General features: G+C 42.0%; 1 protein-coding gene across 1 annotated transcript in view; it reads right to left on the minus strand.

Moving 5' to 3' along the window:
- Nucleotides 1-18,297, minus strand: part of LOC116437453 (ras GTPase-activating protein 1-like) — a 124,030-nt gene that overhangs the window by 94,889 nt on the left and 10,844 nt on the right. The window contains exons 2-5 of the mRNA XM_032095098.1: nt 12,066-12,215; nt 8,434-8,569; nt 7,528-7,598; nt 190-307 (exon numbers count right to left, since the gene is read on the minus strand). Of these exons, the coding sequence (XP_031950989.1) occupies nt 190-307; nt 7,528-7,598; nt 8,434-8,569; nt 12,066-12,215 (475 nt within the window). The remainder of the gene's footprint in view (nt 1-189; nt 308-7,527; nt 7,599-8,433; nt 8,570-12,065; nt 12,216-18,297) is intronic.

Genomic DNA, 18,297 nt, shown 5'->3' on the forward strand with positions numbered 1-18,297 from the left:
TAATGGTTTGTTAAACTACTTGTAAACTGGCAGATTCAAATACTGCAGGAAGGTTTAGAAAGTACATAAAGTCAGGCAACTAAATGACAGTAGTTTGGTTTAATTTCAATGTTAACTTCCACACACAACTAACAAAAAATAAAAATCAAATCTCAGTTCTGCAACAGATTTGAATATAAAATTACTTACCACTTCTTCTACCAGGTCTTCTACTATAAGACCTTGTTCATCTGTCCGTAGGTTTGTAACCCACATCCAGCCATCTTCCAATTCATTATGCACAATAAACATATCTCCTTTAAGGAAACTGAAGAGAGTTACAGTAAGACGTATGTTAAAAGTACAATCATAATACAAAGTTTAATGAACACAGTGAATTCTTGAGCATAGTTTCAGAAAAACATTTTAGAAAATCTGACCATGAAAGATACATTTATTGGTATCCCAAGCACACCATGTGCATTTTTCGCATAGTTTAAGTAGGTATGAATATCACATGAATGTTTATCTTTCTTTATTTTACATTCAGAGTCTAATAGATAAAGTACGCTAGGGACACATAAAACAAAAAACACCACAACAACATTAGAAGATAGTAACATTCTTTTATCAAGAGGGACCAAATACTAAACACAAGTAAAAACAATCAAAGATTTCCTTAATAGTCTAAAAAAAATAATATTTCTATCAAAACCGAATTTTGTATAATAAAGCCTATGGAATATCTACTATTTAAGTATTTGGATATGAAGATAAGTGCTAAAAAGAAGATACAGAACAGTTCCTTGAGAAGACATGCAAATAACTACAAATAAGAGTATAAATACAAAGCATTAAAACATTCAAAGGAGTTTCATTGCTGGAAGGTTAGTATAAGTTATTCCTTAAAGTGTAATCTCAAACTCAGGTATACTAGTTTTCACTAGAATAAAATTTCTTCATAGTAGCTCCTATGGGGGGGGAGACAGTGTGCTTGGGGACTGGCTGGTATGCAATTGTTTTCATTTGCGTAACTTGTTTTTCTTGGGTTTTATTTCCCTCTCTCTTTGTCAGTTGGTGAGTGGGCGTTTTTCAATTTTTTAAAATTTATTTTTAATGATTAAAACTGTCTTTATCTCAACCCATGGATGTCTCATTTTTACCCTTCTAATTCTTCCCCCATCCCACCAGGAGGGAGGGAGCAAGAGGCTGTGTGATGCTTAGCTGCCATCTGGAGTTAAACCACAACAGTCCTTTTTGGTACCCAACAGGGTCCTCAAAGGATTTGAGATAAGAGATTTTACCAGAAGGTATTAGAAGGAACTTATATCTGTTAACAGTTGCTGGTCCCAATATTGATCTACCTTCTAAACATTAGTTTATCTGATCTGTGCCATGCTCCCTTTTTTACTGTACATGTTAAAGACTGGTTTTGCCTTTTGCCGTTTTTTGTGCTCTGTAGCACTTAATGGTGTTTTGTCTGGGATATTTATTACTAAAACACTAGCCTTGAGCTTAATCTGCTATTTGGGCTCTGTACTGATTCCATTACTGTACTTCAGGAACTGTCTCATGGAGACAAATAACAATTACACTTCCTCCAAGAGGATTTTCATGGAGGAAATGGAGAATGGCACCTTCACCACCTTCTTATGTGATGTTTTCTCCCTTGTTATAACAACTCTTCAGTATCTTAAACATTCTTGGGTAATGAAAATACTCCTTTTGGTATTTCGTTGTGGGGTATGCCCAGCCCCTGCCCTGGAAAGAGGCCTGCTGAGGTAAAGAGATTGCATAACCTCCCAGCAGAATCCCCTTGGAAAAGGCAGCACTTTTCGGTGAGGGTGAGAGAAAACAAGAACCATGATCCTCTGAGAGACCCTACGTAGATTCTTTGTAACCCATTGGCTTCTACCCTCTCACACCCACCCTTGTATCCCTATAAGATCTACCCTTCTCCCCCTTTGAGTTCAGAGAGCTTGTCCCTGGCCTCCCCTTCGCAGGGTGCGGACTAATAAAACTGCCTCATGCGGAACTGCTAAACGAGCCTCTCGTCTCTCTCCTCCTGGTCCAGCCTGGGGTTTGCCTTGCAGAATAAGAGCTGAAGTCACTCTCACTGAAATCACTAAAGAGGTGACAGCCTGCTGAGACAGGCACCTTTCTACAAAGGCACCCCGGCGGCTGAGGGAATGCCGTAGCCCTCTGGAAGACTGTCCCTTGTGGGACACTCTCTCTGGGTCAGTCACGGGTTCCTGAGTCTGCACCACAGACCCCAACCCGGCCACGATATTTCTTAGAATATTGTTTTGGCTTTTTCCAAGGTTAACAAGCAATTTAGGAATATCACCCAGACCCCACAGCAGTGTGGTTATGGGTGGCAAGGTGTCTTGGTTTAAGACAATTTAAGAGATGGACACTCTAAAGTGACTTACCTCCCCTTATAGTTTTAAGCAATCCCTTTCCACCAATAAGGAGAAATGAATATGAGTAGATATAAGTGAAAAAATAACGGTTTACTAAAAAAAACCAAAATAGCAACAGGCAAAAAATAACAGTAATAGGCACTAGTTACAAAGCTGCTGAAATCTCACGCATACCCCAGGAACAAAGAGAAACTCAAAATGGGAGAGTAACCCCTTTCCCAAGATTACGCCCTCCGCAAGCAACCATGTGTGAGGAGGCAAAGGGAAAAGATGGTGGACAAACCCTGCTTGGCTCAACCTTCCCCCTGGAAAACAAAGTGGGAAGCTAGGAGCTTACGAAGCAGCTCTAGTGGCAGATGGGAATTGCTGGCGTGTGTGAGGTCAGTGCTGCCGCTTGCTGCCACCTCCTGCTACCCCACTGGACTGTGCCGGTGTTGGTGCTGCTGTCTTGGGTCCCTGTTTCAATGGGGAGGAGGAGAAGAAAATGGACTCTCAAGCATGGATGAGCAGTGGCCCAAACCCAGCCTGGCTCCAGCTTCATGCTGCCAATAGGTGTTGCAAATTTCACTCTGAAACAGTTTTTGATTGTGAAATGCAGCTTCTCAGATTGCTACTGTTGAGAGTAGAGCCAAAAGGCAAGAGGGAGCTCTGCTTGGGCAACTCTGACTTTTTAAAATGGCCCTGGCAACCTCCTGTAATGGTTTGGTCCAAAATACTCATTACTGTTTACCTTCTGTGAGATAAGAATTAGGAGAAAAGCAAAGCAGGCGCCAAACTTGAAAGAATATAAAGAAGTTTATTAATAGACCTAAAATAAGGAAAAAGAAAAGAAAAAAAAATAAAATCATGCCACACCTTCAGAACTCTTCTCCTTCCCCCCCCTTCCTCACTTCTCCCACTGACAACGTAAAAAGACAACCCTTGAGATGTTCAGTCTGTTTACCACTTCCATAATAGCCTTGTTCAGTTCATTTAGGAAGAGGAGTCTCTCTTGCCCATGCTATGGAGAAATTATCACAACGAGACAGCTGCCCGGATTGGTTTTCTGCTCGCATCATGTGAGAGTCCCCCTCCCATGACTTGCAGCTTTTCCCACAACTGCTTTCGAGGGTCCACTCTTGAAGTTTCTTGGGGTACAATTTTAAGGTTGAGCCGTTCAGAAACAAAAGTTCTCTTCACCCATCTCTGGGAACATTTCATCTCTAAGAACAGAGGCCCTTCTCCTTCCCTGGGAGCAAAGGGTCCTCCTCATCTTCATCTCTAGGACTATCTCTGGGAGCATCTCTAGGAACTGAGGTTTTCTCCTTTTCCATTTGGAGCAAAAGTCCTCATCGCTTCCATCTCTCCCTGTTCAAATTTCTCATCAAATTACAGCTGCGTCAGCATCTGCCTATCTCAGCGCAGGTGCTTTTGCTCACAAGTACAAGTTGAATGCTCCACCCCCCCATGCCTTCATGAAATTACAATGGGTACTCTGATACATCATAGCTTTACAACAGAATTTCAGCTTTAAGCATCTCCTCTTTCTTCTCCCTCAGGTTTTCAGCTCTTCACAGCACTAAAAGGGTTAATCTCACCTAGGCCTTGCAGCTGGAATGTCGCTTATCGCTGTTGGTCACATGATCTTTACCGGACAGCAGGGCAGCTTCAGCTGACTCTTGGCCGCACTGGAGAGGGGGAGCCGGGCCACTCCATCTGCACATAGCAGGGCTGTGGGGGGGCCGCGGGTGGAACATGGCTGCACGGCTACAGGATGGCTATGCCCCGGCCCGGCCTGGCCCGAGTAGGGCCTGGGCTGGGCCTACCGGGCCCCCATACGGGGCACCGCAGCTACCTGTCCCAGTGCCGGAAACGAGACAGAGCTCTGCCCAGGGTTTGTCTATTCTTAAGTGTGAATCACAGAGGCAGCCAAAATTCTAAGTGGCTTAAAAAATTGTCCATATTCAAACTAGCCAGCCAATAGGTTCTGTCAGGTCACAGAGGAAGCTGTAAGCACCTCTTTGCAAGAAAATCACTTCCAGGACTATGCCGGCTAACCCATGACACCCCCTGGCCTCTAGATTCTCTTTCTGGCTGTGCCGCCAGGCCTTAAAGAGACAGTAACAATTTTTGGGCACAGATAGATATGGAAAACAATAACATTTTGGGTTACCCAGGACACAAGGCATGTAGGAAAATATGGGCAGGTATCTAGAAAGGTTGTCACCTCCAGTGGTCTGGGATTTCACTCCCAGATCCTGGTGAAGTGATAGAATGTTTGGAAAAAGATATTCCAAAGATGCACAACTTATCACACTCTTATTGGGGCCTGGCCTGCACCAACCAACACTGCTTAGAACTGTTCAGCACCCTCAAGGAGAGGGTCTTCTGGATCTGAAAACATACCAATAGACACTGTGGCTAAATCAGAGACCCAGCCTTCAACTATATCAGTCACCTCTATAATTAAAAAGAAACAATGAGAGCGGAAGTCAACTCATTCGGTAAGGGATGAAGAAGCGTCTCCTAAGAGGGAGCAGCAGAGCAGTCCCAAGAACAGGAGGGGAAAGAATGAAATCATAAATGAGACAGAAACCATACAATCCCTATGTGGATACAAAAATACAGCTAGCAAGAATTTCGCTTGCTTCTTTCCAGTGCTGTGAGATACTTTTCTCTCTCACAGAAGATAGTAGCAGAGTTCTATAAACTATGAACACCTGCGACCTTGCAGAGCTTTGTTTATGGTACAGTAGAAAAATATTTTGACAATGGATGTTTTAGGATTTTAGCCAATCACCCCAAGGGGTGGCTGATCCTTTGTCCAATTAGACTGTGAAGAAAAAAGTCTATAAAAGAGTTTGCAAAACAATTAAATAAATCAATCTTGCTGCACAATTCCTGCCTGTTGGATCTCTCTTCTCCTCCCTACCACTGCGGTATACCATAATATCCCCATCCCTAAGCAAGCAGCGAGGTATGTGAAGCCATCAACCAGGTGAACAAATTGTCAGCTAGTTATTCTGATGCTGGGATATTGGAGCCAAACAGCAGGAATTAGAGGGTAAGGAAACCTAGCAGCTGGGATCCCTTGTTAGGAATAAGGTCACTGACAAAGGGATTGTAAAAAGGGCAGGAATCTTCAGTCTTTGGAGGCAGCTTCCATCGAGTGTGAAGGACAGATATCCCTTCAAGGAAGGACCTGCAAATTCCCAAAGCAAGGTGACCACCACTGGGGGAGTTATCCAGTATCTGAGGGAATTAACTGTGGTAGAGGTATATGACAACCAGGTATCCAACGAGCCGTGTGAAATCCCATGCACATGGCCCATGTGGTGAAAGTTTGTATGAAGTGCACCAACATTGTACACCAACAACCTGATGGTAATGAGCTGGAGAGACACAAAAGCAACAACTGTGGTTGGATTGGCCAGCCAACTTGAGAATTCAGAGAATCTCACTTCCTCCCTGCGTCTTGGCTGTGGAGAAACTGTTCCAACAATTGTCCCAGCAATTAAAGAAGGATAAGTTTTCCTCACCCATAGTGACCAACATCTTGGCTATTAAGAGTCAACCATTTTGTGTTCGGGGAGAGGTTTACCAGTGACACACACCACATGCCACCCTGTGGTTCTATCTGCCATGACCAGCGGGCAGGCATAAGGAAGTGGGATGGTGAACCTACCTGGAGACTAGAAGCTCAAGTACAAGAAGTGCAAGAACAAACTGCAGCGAAAAGGCATCCATCCAGGAAAATTACTGCCCCAGTGTCTGTTGGTGCTTAGTTGCTGGCCAGGGTTAAACCACAACATCAGGTCATATGAAAACCTTTCACTGGAGCACAGGAGGACTTCTCAATCAAGTCAAATGATGTATCAAGGATACAGGCAATAGCTACACAGTACTGAAGTTCATCAACTACCAAAGTTAGATAGAAATTTTCTACTGAACATCTCTTGAGAGGGTGTGATGGATACATCCACTCTGAGTGAACAATATTAATTACCATTTAATAATTGTTTAATCATTAATAAAACCCTTTTAGTTAACCCCACAATGATGACTTCTCTTAATAATTCATCTGCGACAGAGAGTAACAAAAAAATGCATTAACTTGAGCACAAAGTAAAAAACAAGAATAAAAAAAGTCTAGTGAAAATACTTAGAATGAATTCAGCTACTAATGAACCTAAATCTTAACAATGTATAATAGACAGCAAGGCCATCCTATATCAGTTCTATTACAAAGAAGTTCACACGTTATTGTTTGAAATACTTCAAGCTTTCTAAACACTAATTATGACATTAAAACTAAGTCAAGATTCCCTGAAATACATAACATCTTCAAGAGTACATTACAAGAGTATAATACATTAATTTGACCTAAAACAGTGTACTTTGTGCCAGTTTTGCTATGAACAGACTATTTTACCATGCAGATCTCAGAAACCTAGCCAGACACATAGACCTTTACAATTTCCTGTAATTCTTGTTACCATAGCAGAATAATGAAATACTTTTTCCTCTTAAGTTGGTATGCATAAGAATAAAAAGAAGCCCTACTTTCAATATACAATTAGGGAGTTCCCTCCTGTCTTACTACCTTGTTGCATGCTTAGAAGAAGGTCTTCTCAAAGATGAATATCCTCAAAACGTTTTTTATAGAGATCAGAATGGACTGGATAAATTTTCACCCCAATGAGGATATAAAGCTGTCATATATTTTTCTCTATAATCTTAGGTGAATAGTCCTATCAAGAACCTTATTCCCAATTACACCAGCATGTTCTATCAACTTGTGAAACCAAGACAGTCTCATCAGAAATTACTACAAACATCTTTCAAATCTGGATTTTCTTTTTTCATCTGGAAGAAAACTGATATCTCAGGAAAGCAGTATTAATTCCAAGCAACTAGTATATGTTCTTCCATTAGATATAGGACTGTTGGTTTTGCATCCTTTCCACATAACATATATAGTGGAAGAAAAAAAAAAAAAGGCAGGCATCATACCTTTAACCTCCCAGAGCGCTAAGTATAAGATGCAATTGGAAAGTATTTGCATAGTGAACATATACCTAAGTCATTAGGTTTTATAAATACTCCAAGAATTTCACATGTGCTTCTACCTATTATTAAAACATACCTTATTTCATCAGTTTCTGGCACTTTGGTGTAAGGTAGAATTGCTCGAACTCTCCTTCTATCCTCCACAGGCTACAATTTTAGAGAAGAGTTCAAAGATATTAATTTTCCCTTTCATTCTAGTGTAACTTCCTCTCCCCAACATTATGCTATTCTGAGGCAAAAGACTGGTAATAGTAATTTGTATCCCTTTGCTAGTTTTAAGTTTTTAAAGGGTCAAAAATAGTAAGAGCTGGAAATGCTCAATTCCTAAAGTTATCTACAAAAGCCTTCATTTTGCTTCTAGCCCTGTAACATTATCAGTCATGTTATCTCCAAAAATCAAATTACCAACAATGTAATTCCCATGAAAGAGCACTTTACAACTTACTTCCTCTTAATGGAAATTTGTGAAAATTTAATATTCAGAAACAACTTTATTCGGGGGGGGGGCATTACTCATACTGATAATTACTGAGTCACTTGAAAGAAACAGCTTTCAGGAGCTTTGGTTATTTCAAGGATGTGTATTTCAAAATCTTTGCTACAAAACAGTAATATTATTTTGATATACTTTATTAAGTCTGTGTAAAACCCTACATTATTATGGTGCTCTTTAATAGCCAAAACCCACACATTTTCTTATCTCAGTTTACGTACAATGTTATTACTCCATTCGGAGATAACTGCAATACCTGACATCTAGCTTTCTCATTACAGATTTTTATTAAAAACCAATTTTTTATCATTAGTTTCTATCAGTAAAACCTAGTTTATATATTCATTATACTTCACCATATGCTGAGATAGGTCTAGAACTAGGGGAAGGCATCTACAATGCTTTTTTCATAGAAAACTATGAATATCGAATGCAAGATTAATGATATAAATATTTAAGTAAATGACATTTTAAAATTTTACTACTTGCCTCTGGAGGTGCTACTGGAAAGAATAGTTTTTCCCCCTTCAGCAAACAAGACACATGACTGTAATAACCAATTAGGTCTGAGAGTGAAGCAAAGCGACGTCCACCAATGTAATAATCTCCACACATGGCAATAATCCTGTCAATAAAGAAAAGGAAGTTTGACAGAAGAACTTTTGCTACAAACTGCTGGGACAGTTTGAGTTTGGGATTCTTTTTTTTTAAGGGAAATGAGGATGACATTGAGTTGTTAAAGCAGGCTGTCTATGTTCAAAATGCAATATTACAAACTCACTCTTTAAAAATGTTAAGAGCTACCTGGAAAAGCAACTTTGAGAAGGGAGAAAATACTGACAGAGGGATTGAACTATTCCTTTAGTTACACATAAGAAAAAAAATGAACAAGACATTTAGTCTACTTAAAAACTATCATTTTTTGGTAAAAATTGTGAAATTATCAGTTTTATGAAGCTTGCAGAATGCTAAAAACAGTTTCCAAAAAATTATGTCGTAAATGGGAAAAATGTCATACTTTCCACCAGAACTCTTTGTTGCGATGTCAAAACAATAATTTTTAGGATCATAGAATCAGGTTGGAAAAAACCCTTTAATATCATGGGGTTTTTTAAGATAATGGTACTTAAACATTAACCCAGCACTGCCAAATCCACCACTAAACCACGCCCCTAAGCACAACATCTACACATCTTTTAAATAACTCCAGGGATGGTGACTCCACCACTTCCCTAAGCAGCCTGTTCCAATGCTTCCCTTTCGGTGAAGAAATATTTCCTTATATCCAATCTAAACCTCCCCTGGTGCAACTTGAGGTCTCTTCCCCTCATCCTATTACTTGCTACTTGGGAAAAACAGACGAACACCCACCTGGCTACAACCTCCTTTCAGGTAGTCCTAGAGAGCAATAAGGTCTTCCCTGAGCCTCTTTTGCTCCAGGCTAAACAACCCCAGCTCCCTCAGCTGCTCCCCATAATACTTGTGTTCCAGACCCTTCCCCAGCTTCATTGCCCTTCTTTGGACACATTCCAACACCTCAATGTCTTTCTTGTAGTGAGGGGCCCTGAACTGGACACAGTACTTGAGGTGCAACCTCACCAGTGCTTAGTAAAAAGGGACAATCACTTCCCTAGTCCTGCTGGCCACACTATTCCTGATACAGGCCAGGATGTCATTGGCCTTCTTGCCCACCTGAGCACACACTGGCTCATGTTCAGCCAGCTGTTGACCAGCACCTCCAGGTCCTTTTCCACTGGGCAACTTTCCAGCCCCTCTTCCCCCAGCCTGTAGCATTGCATGGGATTGTCATAACCAAGCGCAGGATCCAGCACTTGGCCTTGTTGAACTTCCTACAACTGGCCTCAGCCCATTGATCCAGCCTGTCCAGATCCCTCTGCAGAGCCTTCCAGCCCATCAACACTCCCACCCAACTTGGTGTCATCTGTGAACTTACTGAGGGTGCACTTGATCTGCTCTTCCAGATCATCGATAAAGATATTAAACAGGATTGGCTCCAGTACTGAGCCCTGGGGAACACCACTGGTGACCAGCCACCAACTGGATTTAACTCCATTCACCACCTCTCTCTGCACCCAGCCATCCAGCCAGCTTTTTACCCAGCGAACAGTGCACCTGTCCAAGACATGAGCAGCCAGTTTCTCCAGGAGAATGCTGTGGAAAACTCTCCCAAAGGCTTTACTGGACTTGAAGTCTAGGTAGACAACATGCACAGCCTTTCCCTCACTAAGCAGGTCATCCCTTGTCATACAAGGAGATCAGTTTATCCAAGCAGGACCTGCCTTTTATAAACCCATCCTGGCTAGGCCTGATCACCTGTTTTCTCTGTATGTGCCATGTGATGGCACTCAAGATGATCTGCTCCATAATCTTCCCTGGCACCAAGGTCAGGCTGACAGGCCTGTAGTTCCCCAAATCCTTTCTGGACATTCTTGTAGATAGACATCACATTTGCTAACCTCCATTCAATCACAGAAAATTCTGAAGGGTAGGATGAAAATATAAAGATTTTCCTCCCCAATATTTTATATCACTCAGCAACTCACCAAAAAAATATATTACTTCAGCCAAAAAGAATTTAGTTTTGATGGACTCATACACTATCTGTCAATCATATGCTGCATGAACATATGCCCATATCCAACTTGGAGGAGGGTGATTTGGAGAACTTTCACCTACAATACTGGTATTTTAGTCAAACAAATATATAAGGAAAGTTTAATCCAAGAAATATCACTTTTAGGAAACAAATATCAGTGAGATTTCCAAGCAATGAAAATTTCACCCATTTTTGGCAGAGAACAAGCTTTGGTGGAAGTGATACTTCCAGTCTGTGGGACCCAGTGGGCACATCCCTATATTTGGCTGAATTAACTTCAAGACTGCTAATCTTGAGGCTGGAAAAATGTTTGAATGTGGCATCTGCCCTTCTAATAACAAAAACATATACACTCTGCAGTCAACAACTGAAATCAAAAGCAGGTCTGCTCTATGAAGACCAGTATCAGCAGACAAATTAATTTCCTTCAAATAGTTATCTCTTCATATATTTAATGGATCCAGGAAGAAAAGATTCTTTAAGATTTGAAAATATTATAAGGATTCCTTTCTTAGAAAGTAGCATTTAATGGTTTTCCATTTTCTGAGATGCCAGAAAATTTTATGGCGGACACAAACTAACATTCAACACCTGATATTGGCTACAATAAGCAGAAGTTATTAAAAATGAGACTCTTGAAAACTTAAAAAACAAGCATTAACATAACTTCATTTTCTACTACTGCTACATAGTAATCAGTTCCCTAACAAGAATCAGTATAGCTGAGAAGCATGAATCGTTAGCTCAGGCATGATGCAAACATGCACGTGCTATTTGTTTGCTTTGCAAGAAAATTCGGTTTCTATTTCTTGTTATCTAGATAGCTGACAAAGGTTTTTTCTAGTGCTGAAAATGCACTTGATATCCTATTTTGTGAAGATGAACATTACACTGCAGCACACTACATGCTAACATTCAAGTGCTTCCCAGAGCATCTCATTTACACTAAATGAGACTAAATTAATGTCTATAACTTGCTAATGGTAAAATAACCACAGTTACAATTTCAGATAAATTGACACTTGTATTTAGAACAACTAATTCTAACATAGACTGAAAGCTGATTCCAGCAAATCCTCATATTATTAAACACAACCTCTTTGTTTCTCCTTGTTATAGCTATCTTATAAACACCCAGATTTGCTATGACTTTGACATTCAAATATGTTCTGTAAGCTGCAATATCTGAGGAATAGACTTAAAACAATCTGATTACTACTAAGAAGCCTGCATGTTACTGTAAATTTAGTCACAACAACTTTAGACAAGCTTCTCTATCCTGATAATGCTGGTTTCCTCACATTTTCATTCTTCAGCCTGTAAAGGAATTTTTGTAGCATGGTTTAAAACAATTAAACTCTAGCAAAGAGCTATACCATACATGGATAAAAAGAAAAGTAAAAAATATTCAATTTATAATACAATTGTTTTCTATACCGTACTAAGTTCTAAACCCACAAATAAATAGGTTACAGTGTTTTAAAAGAAAACATTTACTTCTCACCTAAAATGATTGACACTTGTTTTACTAAGGAATGAAAGCACAAATGAACCTGGTCTCCGATCACTCTCTCGAATGAGGTAACTTCCAGGTTTTCCTGCTTGCCAAAGACGTTCTTCTGCAATTGCTCTGTCGAGTTTTCCATGATACCACCTAAAAAACATGTAACAATGGGTGTCCTTAAAAGTTAAGGCTTCTGTTTATTCTCACAGAACAGAGCTATGAAACTAATGAAAGATCTCAGTTGAAACTGATAAAATCCCAAACCTTTATTTCAAATAAAATTATCAGATGTTTACATGTGCAACCTCTTTCAAATTACTTATTTCCAACACACAGAATTTGGAAAGCTTCACAGGTTCAGATAACCCGTTTTCCCAAATAACTCACACTGGAGAAAAGCACTCTGAACCATCCAAAGGGGACAAAGGCTCTCTATAACCATCTTTTTTTATTCCCCAATTTGTTCATTTTCAGAAAACAAGTAGAACCAGAGGTAACTGATCTGCTGTATTTTAAGCTTACTCAGGCTTCCATTCAGGCTACAATACAACCTGTTTCTCAAACAACAAACACAGATCACAGTATCAAAATCTGCACTTAAAAAAAATTACAGCATTTACACCAGAGTATATTTCAGCCAAAATGTCTTCCCCAAATGTGGATAAAAAAATGCTGTTAGCAAGGAATTTTCCTGCTTCTTCTAAACCGTGGGATACTTTTCTCTCTCACAGAAGATATTCACAGAGTTTATAAACCATGAACACCTGCGACCTTGCTGAGCTTTGTTTATAGTACAGTAGGAAAATATTTTGATAATGGATGTTTTAGGATTTTAGCCAATCACCCCCAAGGGGTGGCTGATCCTTTGTCCAATTAGACTATGAAGAAAAAAGTCTATAAAGGAGTTTGTAAAATAATTAAATAGATCAATCTTGCTGCACAATTCCTGCCTGCTAGATTCTCTCCTCCTCCCTACGGCTGCGGGATACGGTAATATTTACTGCATTAATACCCAAACACAACACTAGCCTATTAAAAGCAAATACAAATGCACAGCAACTCACAGACTTCATAATGTGACAAAAGAACACTTTAGTTTAAGTCAAAGGCTAAACTCATTAAAACATTCCTTACCCTTTCCTCAATTTTGACCTCTTTCTACCCCAAACAATCAAATAGGGGGAAGCAGCAGTGGAGGAAGCAATCAAAACAAAGCCAAGCGTTGCTCTCAAAACCTTTTAAAAAGGAAATCTTTTATACAGCTAATGTTTTATACTATTTAAATTATCAACTATTTCAAACCATTCACCTATTGATTCTACCAATTTGCATGTCTTGCAAGAGCTGCAAGAAAAGCATTTTAGAAGTGATATGAAAGTAATCTTCTGGCTTAACATACATAAGAAAAAAAATGAAAAAATTGCAGTTTAGAGTAAAAATACCCAACAAAACAGCTTATCTGGTAATAAAAATCTTGCAAAAAACATTTTTTCTATAAAATAGAAATTCTCAAAGCCAACTTTCACTTCCATCAGAATGAAAGTCAAATAAATAAATTATACAGATTACATATAACAGAAGTAGTACAAGTGCCAACTGTTTTCATTGGCAAAGCTGCAGTCTTGTTAGTATAGCACTCTCCTTTGCATCTCCTCATCCTGAGTAAAACAAGTTAAACCAGTGAAAGAATTGTTTTGTCTATACACTGTATTGCACTTGAGGCAAGGTTAGAAAGATCATGTCTGTGGTGGGTTGACCCCAGACAGCATCTAACCACACATACAGCTGCTTGCTCACTCCCCCAACTCTCAACAGAACAGGGTAGAGAACAGGAAGAACAAAAGCAAGAAAATTCATGTGTTGAAAAAAAGTTTAATAAGTGAAGGAAAAATAAGAAGGGGCTGGTGGAAAGAGGAAAAAAAACCTCAACGCAGTGCAAAGTCTGTGGTGGCCGGTGAACATACATTACAAGGGACAGAGAGTTCTCAGTAAGACAAGTCCCTAGTACCACAAGAACCACTTCATGTTAGGGTGGCCGGAAGGGCTTCTCCCGGGAGGGATGCTTGTTCTGTTATGTTAATCTATCCCAGTTTGGATTCCCCGGTTGGTTGTCAGCCTCTACCCCTCGTCACTCCCCCAGAGTTCCCCATTGGTCCCCGTTCCCTAGTCCTGCCTTTTCCCCGCCCCCGGACAAAACTGTGAACCTCGGGATCATGTTCGTATTTACCTCTACTACCTTCGACAGTGTAGCAGCAATAAATGCTCCTGCCGGAACGCACGCAAATGCCCTTCTCGACTCTTTGCTACCGACTATAATACTGAACCCACCCGTGCCTCTGTGGGTGCATGCGGGACCCCAGGGAGCTGGGCAGGGATGGTAGTAAAGTCAATCACTCACTACCTCCCACAAGCAGACCAACGTCCAGACAGTCTCTGAGCAACGGCTACCTTGGAAGACACACACACCCTCTTTTTTTATTGTTGAGAATGATACCTGATATGGTATGGAATCCCTTTGGCCAATTTAAGTTAGCTTTCCTGGCTGTCTCTCCTCTCAACTTCTTGCCCACCTCTAACCTACTTGCTGGAGGGCAGGGTGAACAGTGAGAAATTGAGAAAGTTTTAACACTGAACACACTTTTCAGCAACAGTCAAGGTATCAGTGTGTTATCAACACTGTTTTAGCCACAAATCCAAAGCAAAATGCCACAGGGGCTACTATGAAGAAAGCTAACTCAAGCCCAGTCAGAACCAGGACACCCTTAGATGGCTCTATACCATTTAGAATTTTATAAGTCAAGATCAATAACTTAAATTTGATACTGTTCCAACTGCCAATTGCTTAATGCATTCAGTTAGAAGCAATGCTTAACATCTCTCAACTTCACACCAAATATGGTTTTCCCCCAAAGAAATGCAAAATGGTGTCTTACCTAGCTATTTATAAAAAGAAAGCTGTCCCTCTGGCCATGACTATTATCAAATGTATTCATTTCAAACAGTAACTCACTATTACTAAGATTTTAAACTTTCATCATTGCCAAGGACAAGATCCCTATAATTTCCAGTCACCTCTTAATTTCTTGCCTAGTCCTACCTAAGGAAGACTTTTCTATTTTCAACAGTAAGTTCTAAAGTTTTAAATTATGTTGGAGGTTAGGATTTGTTCCTTCGAGTTTTTTTTCTTTCTCTTATGGAATTTTTCTCGCATTTGTTGCCCAACAGACTAGAACGATGAGAGACAAAGGATGCGGCCAAGATGGGGGAGGGGGTGCAGCTGGCTGCAGTCTCTTAGCTGGGGGGGCTTTCTCTTGGAAAGCGCAGAGATACCACGAGATTTTGGCTGGGGGGTGAGGGGCTGGGCTCGTCCCTCGCTCTCGGGACCGGAGGGGAACAGTCGGGCTGGTGTAATTGCGGGGGAGAATTCGCTGCCACTGGGAAGTTCAACCCTTTACTGCTTCTCCTGATGTGGGTGAGCCTTTGCTCGTAAGAGCGGCCGTTGAACTGGGACCTTTTCAATACCCGAACTCATTGAGAAGGACCTTCACCATCTACTCGGGTGCCTCAGGGGAAAACCCGGAACCCAAACCCCCTCTGAAGGGAGTGTCTCCCAGCTGCTTGCGGCAGCTGCCTGCGGCAGCCCATCTGCTGCCGCCCAGCCCCACTGTTTTCTGCCACTGCTTCAGGACTTTTTGCTACACTTTAACCTGTCACCCCGTGCCTGCCCGGACACCCCGCGGCTTCCGGCATGGCTCCAGAGTCTTTGCTACACTTTGTTTGCCACCCCGGGTGTGCCCGCCTCTGCTGTTCCAGACTGCTGCTCCGAAGTTTTCCTGCTGCAGTCCATTCAGCTTCCTGAGTGGCACTGAGACCGGCTGCCCCCGTTAGTTTGCAAAGGAAAGCCCCTTCTCTCTCTCTCCTGCCAGCTGAGTCGCCATTACCCACGTGGAGAGGCAGCTGAGCTCGCGCCACAGCGCCCCCTGCAGCCGCGGGAGTATCATCGCACCTGCCCTGCCCAGACGGGATCCAACAGCGCTCCTGCCAGCTGTGATCATAACTACACCAAAAGGGAATGTGCTTGACAGCCGAGAGAAGGCTGTTATTGGGTTTCTGGTTTTGTTTGCTGTTGCTGCTTGTTTGTCTTGTTATATATATATTATATATATATATATATATATACACACACATGTAAAGAACTGTTATGCCTTTTCCCAAATATTTTCCTGAAAGCCCCATAATTTCAAAGTTATAATAATTTGGAGGAAAGGGGGTCACATTTCCCATTCCGAGGGAGGTTCCTGCCTTCCTTGGCAGACACCTGTCCTTCAAACCATGACAAGTGACAACAGTTCATAGACTCATAGACTATGCTGAGTTGGAAGGGGTGCACAAGGATCATTGAAGTCCAACTCCTGGCCCTGCACAGGACAGCCCCAAGAATCACCATGTGCCCAAGAACATTGTCCAAATGCTTCTTAAACTCTGTCAGGCTTGGTGCTGTGACTGCTTCCCTGGGGAACCTGTTCCAGTGCCCAACCACCCTCTGGGGGAAGAACCTTTTCCTAATATCCAACTTAACCTCCCCTAACACAGCTCCAGCCATTCCATCAGGTCCTGTCACTGGTCACGAGAGTGAAGAGATTGGCACCTGCCCCTTCACTTCCCCCTCATGAGAATGTTGAGGACTGCAATGAGGTTTCGCCTCAGTCTCCTCTCCTCCAGGCTGAACAAACCGAGTGACCTCAGCTGCTCCTCATATGGCTTCCCCTCTAGTCCCTTCACCATGTTTGTAGCCCTCCTTTGGGTGCTCTCTAATGACTTTATATCCTTCTTATATTGTGGTGCCGAAAACTGCACAAAGGACTCAAGATGAGTCTGCACCAGTGCAGAGCAGAGCAGGACAATCACCTCTCTCGACCACACAGCAATGCACGGTTGGCCCTCCTGGCTTCCAGGGCACTGCTGACTCATGTTCAACTTGCCATGGACCAGGACCCTCAGGTCCCTTTCTGCAGTGCTGTTCTCCAGCCTCTTGTTCCCCAGTCTATACGCACAACCAGTGTTTCCCTGTCCCAGGTGCAGAATCTGGCACTTGGCCTTGTTAAATTTCATACAATTAGTGATTGCCCAGCCCTTTAATTTGTCAAGGACTCTCTGCAAGGCTTCTCTGCCCTCAAGATAGTCAATAGTGCCTCTCAATTTAGTGTCATCAGCAAACTTACTTAGTATTCCTTTGAGTCCTGCATTTAGGTTGTTAATGAAGGTGTTGAAAAGAACTGGGCTGAGGATGGAGCCCTGTGGAACCCCACTAGTGACCAGACACCAGTCTTATGTAACCCCATTCACTATAATCCTTTGTGCCCAACCTGCGAGCCTGTTGCTCACCCATCACGTAACATGATGATCCAGCTGTGTGCTGGACATTTTGTCCAGAAGAATACTGTGAGAGATAGTATCAAAAGCTTTGCTGAAGTCCAAAAAGATGACATCAACTGGTTTCCCTTGATCAGCTAGGTGGGTTACTCTGTCATAGAAGTAAATCAAGTTTGACAAGCAGCACTTTCCCCACATGAAGCCGTGCTGGCTATGACCGATGACTGCATTGTCCTCCATGTGTTTTTCAATACCTCCCAGAATAATATTTTCATGATTTTACGAGGCACTGAAGTGAGACTAGGGAATGAGAGGCTGGAGAACAGCACCACAAAAAGGGACCTGGTTGATGGCAAGTTGAACATGAATCACCAGTGCCCTGGAAGCCAGGAGGACCAACCATGTCCTGGGTGCATCAGGCACGGCATTGCCATGTGGTCGAGAGAGGTAATTGTCCTGCTCTGCTCTGCACTGGTGCAGACTCATCTTGAGTCCTTTGTGCAGTTTTCGGCACCACAATATAAGAAGGATATAAAGTTATTAGAGAGCACTCAAAGGAGGGCTACAAACATGGTGAAGGGCCTAGAGGGGAAGCCATATGAGGAGCAGCTGAGGTCACTTGGTTTGTTCAGCCTGGAGGAGAGGAGACTGAGGCAAAACCTCATTGCAGTCCTCAACATTCTCATGAGGGGAAGTGAAGGGGCAGGTGCCAATCTCTTCACTCTCGTGACCAGTGACAGGACCTGATGGAATGGCTGGAGCTGTGTTAGGGGAGGTTAAGTTGGATATTAGGAAAAGGTTCTTCCCCCAGAGGGTGGTTGGGCACTGGAACAGGCTCCCCAGGGAAGCAGTCACAGCA

Source organism: Corvus moneduloides, chromosome W (assembly GCF_009650955.1).
Source record: "Corvus moneduloides isolate bCorMon1 chromosome W, bCorMon1.pri, whole genome shotgun sequence".
Classification (NCBI taxonomy): Eukaryota; Metazoa; Chordata; class Aves; order Passeriformes; family Corvidae; genus Corvus; species Corvus moneduloides.